The sequence below is a fragment of the Lolium perenne genome, chromosome 4 (genome assembly GCF_019359855.2).
Source record: "Lolium perenne isolate Kyuss_39 chromosome 4, Kyuss_2.0, whole genome shotgun sequence".
Classification (NCBI taxonomy): Eukaryota; Viridiplantae; Streptophyta; class Magnoliopsida; order Poales; family Poaceae; genus Lolium; species Lolium perenne.
The window spans coordinates 142,288,771-142,291,314 of NC_067247.2; the positions used below are offsets into that span (position 1 = coordinate 142,288,771).

Genomic DNA, 2,544 nt, shown 5'->3' on the forward strand with positions numbered 1-2,544 from the left:
ATGAACGACTCCCAAGCGACTGAAGTGCATTTTTCTTCTTTCCGAGATTATCACGTTCGAAAAAAGACCCGAGATAACTGCACCTGGCTTGGCACCACAAAGAAGGGAGGGTAAGCAACGTGACACGTGCACGCGCAAGCAAACAAATGCAGAGCTTTCCTTACTCCGAATAGGATCCTGTAATCCAAGTGGTATGTACCTGGGGCTCAGAATCGGATCGAACTACCCAACACACAACCCGAATCTTTTTTTTTTTAACTAACTCAGAACCCGAATCTAGTTACTGGATCTCCGGCTGGACTCAGATATCGCACGTAGCGCATGGGCTTTCTCTCTTTTCTGCTCTCGTCGGTTAGTTTCAAACAGAAAAGTAGTTAGAAATTAACCTAGCGCGCCGAAAGAATCGCGTCCCGTCGCCGCCGCTCCCCATGGCCAAGGAAGACAACCAGTGGGACCTCGAAAGAGGACCCATGTCCGTCATCGCTGCGCCACCCTCGAACATCCATGCCCGGCCCAGGTCCGCCGCCGCGGCGGCCGCCGGAGACGACGAGGACGATCGCAAGATACCGAACTGCGTACGTGCTCACACAGATTGATGATCGAATCCAGTAGATAACTTAATCTCGCTGGTTAATTAATTCCTCTCGCACTTGATCGATCGACGACGCGTTCGCTTACATGGACATGTATTTTGCTGCTGCAGGTCTGGGTGTCGCTGCAGCTGCTGGTGACGGCGGTGCTGTGCTGCCCGCTGCTGGCGCTCGCGATGACGCGGACGGACTCGGTGGAGAAGGCCGTGCTCTCCGTCGTCATGCTGCCCGTCGTCGTCGGCGTCTTCTTCGTCCTGCGCGTCATGTGCGATCGACCGCGCATGGCCCTCGTTGCCGCGGTGGTCAATAGATAGCTCCCTGGACTGACCTGGATCGGTTCCGCATCTGACATGACATCGAAGATGAACACTAACCACACCGGCGCACGCTGTGATCTTGTTGTGTTATCTCGAGTTCATAGTATTCCCTTTTTGTTAATGTAGAATTTGTATCCTTGGTCTTTTGTAAGAAACTATCATATATTTTTTGGATTCAAAGCAGGACGGATAGCGGACTTATGCAGATCCGCGTACCAGATTATGCCGTCATCAATAAGATTCCGACAGTGTACGCTACTAGCTGATTGGACTTCCATCATAAACGGGCATACACCTCATGCATATAATGACCATATTACGAAAAAAAAATGCTACACGATCAATGGCTCAAATGGTAGATTTCAACAAAACTGTGTGGTGTACAAAGTACGTACCAACATATGGAAATTAACATGTCCCAAAAACAAAAAATATTCATGAAAATTGATCGAGTATTAATACTTAAACATAAATATATTAGAAGGTAGTAAAAACTCCAAATGAAACACTAACTTCGAGAAGGGAGGATGATGGGGCAGGTGTCGGAGATCTTCTAAGTTGGAGCAACTGGTGCCCCGGATCTGGATCGCCACCGCCTCCTTTGTACGCCGAGAGAAAAAGTGAGGATCAATTTTTTTCTACAGTGGTGATGACCGACTAAGAAAGCGGTGATGCTACTTTTCGCACCTAAAGGCAGAGTCAATTTTCTGGCTCGTGCCATCTCCATTGTTCTCCCCTACGGACTCTCGGACGTCTTCATTCTTTTTGTATCCGACAACGGATGTCCCAACAAGAACAGTGGATTTGAGCGTTCATACGGAGGAAAGGCCCAAGGGTGCTTTAAAGTTCATGCTAACCAAGAACGTGGAAAACGGTTGGCAACCAAATTGATGAATCTTTTAGACCCGTGGATGTGAGAAACGACATTGCAAAACATGCCCTAACTATTGCGGGACCAGGCATTCCATTTTGACCTGCTAGTTCAAGTGGAATGAAGAATGAAACTATTAGAGCGTTATGATTGGTCGAAAAAAGAGTTTCTGCATTAGCTGAAAAATAGCTGCTTTACGTTCTTCTTGAAATAGGCTTTTGCCCTGCTATAGTAATACATCAGCCACACCAATACAAGTGTTTGAAACAAAGGAAATGTTGGGACAACAACAAAAACATGCCCAAAAGGAAAACAGGTGGTGGTTGTCTTGATGGCAGGTGCAAAAACTTAGGTTTTTTTGGTGTGGGTGTTGAAGCTTCCGCGAAAGCATTACACGTCCTGTGCCGACAACGGTGACGCTCGCGAGCGCCGTTCCCCTTCTTGGAGGCGTTGTCGTGAAGCTTCCCCCTTTGAACTCCGGTGGTTTGTCGGCTCGCTAGCGCAGTTTGCTAGTCCCATGAGTGTTGGTGGTCCTCTATGAGATGTTGTGTGTACCTCTTCGGTTTGGGGCAGCCCCATGGAGTGGCATCTCGGTGCTTAAAGTTTCGGATTGAGCCGCCGGTGTTTAGCTGAAGTCTCGGGTCCCCTTGTAGATCGTGTAGTTTAGAGCCCTGCTCTACCAGGTCTTTTTTGGTTTAGGCAGTAGCTTTCACCATCTGTGCTTGTATCTCTACCTGGTCTCTCCATTTTTCTTTTTTTTTTTATT

General features: G+C 48.0%; 1 protein-coding gene across 1 annotated transcript; it reads left to right on the plus strand.

Moving 5' to 3' along the window:
- Window positions 1-253: 253 nt before the first annotated feature.
- On the plus strand, window positions 254-1,064 carry LOC127348670 (uncharacterized). Its single transcript, XM_051374616.2, has 2 exons — window positions 254-575; window positions 704-1,064. Exons 1-2 carry the CDS (start codon window positions 429-431, stop codon window positions 902-904), a joined length of 348 nt encoding a protein of 115 aa, XP_051230576.1. The 5' UTR covers window positions 254-428; the 3' UTR covers window positions 905-1,064.
- Window positions 1,065-2,544: the final 1,480 nt, after the last annotated feature.

Excerpts from the sequence above, each read along its gene's own strand:
- LOC127348670 (XM_051374616.2), top strand. The coding sequence starts at position 429 with ATGGCCAAGGAAGACAACCAGTGGGACCTCGAAAGAGGACCCATGTCC. Across the intron at positions 576-703 it reads ATCGCAAGATACCGAACTGC|GTCTGGGTGTCGCTGCAGCT; the intron begins GTACGTGCTCAC and ends TTGCTGCTGCAG.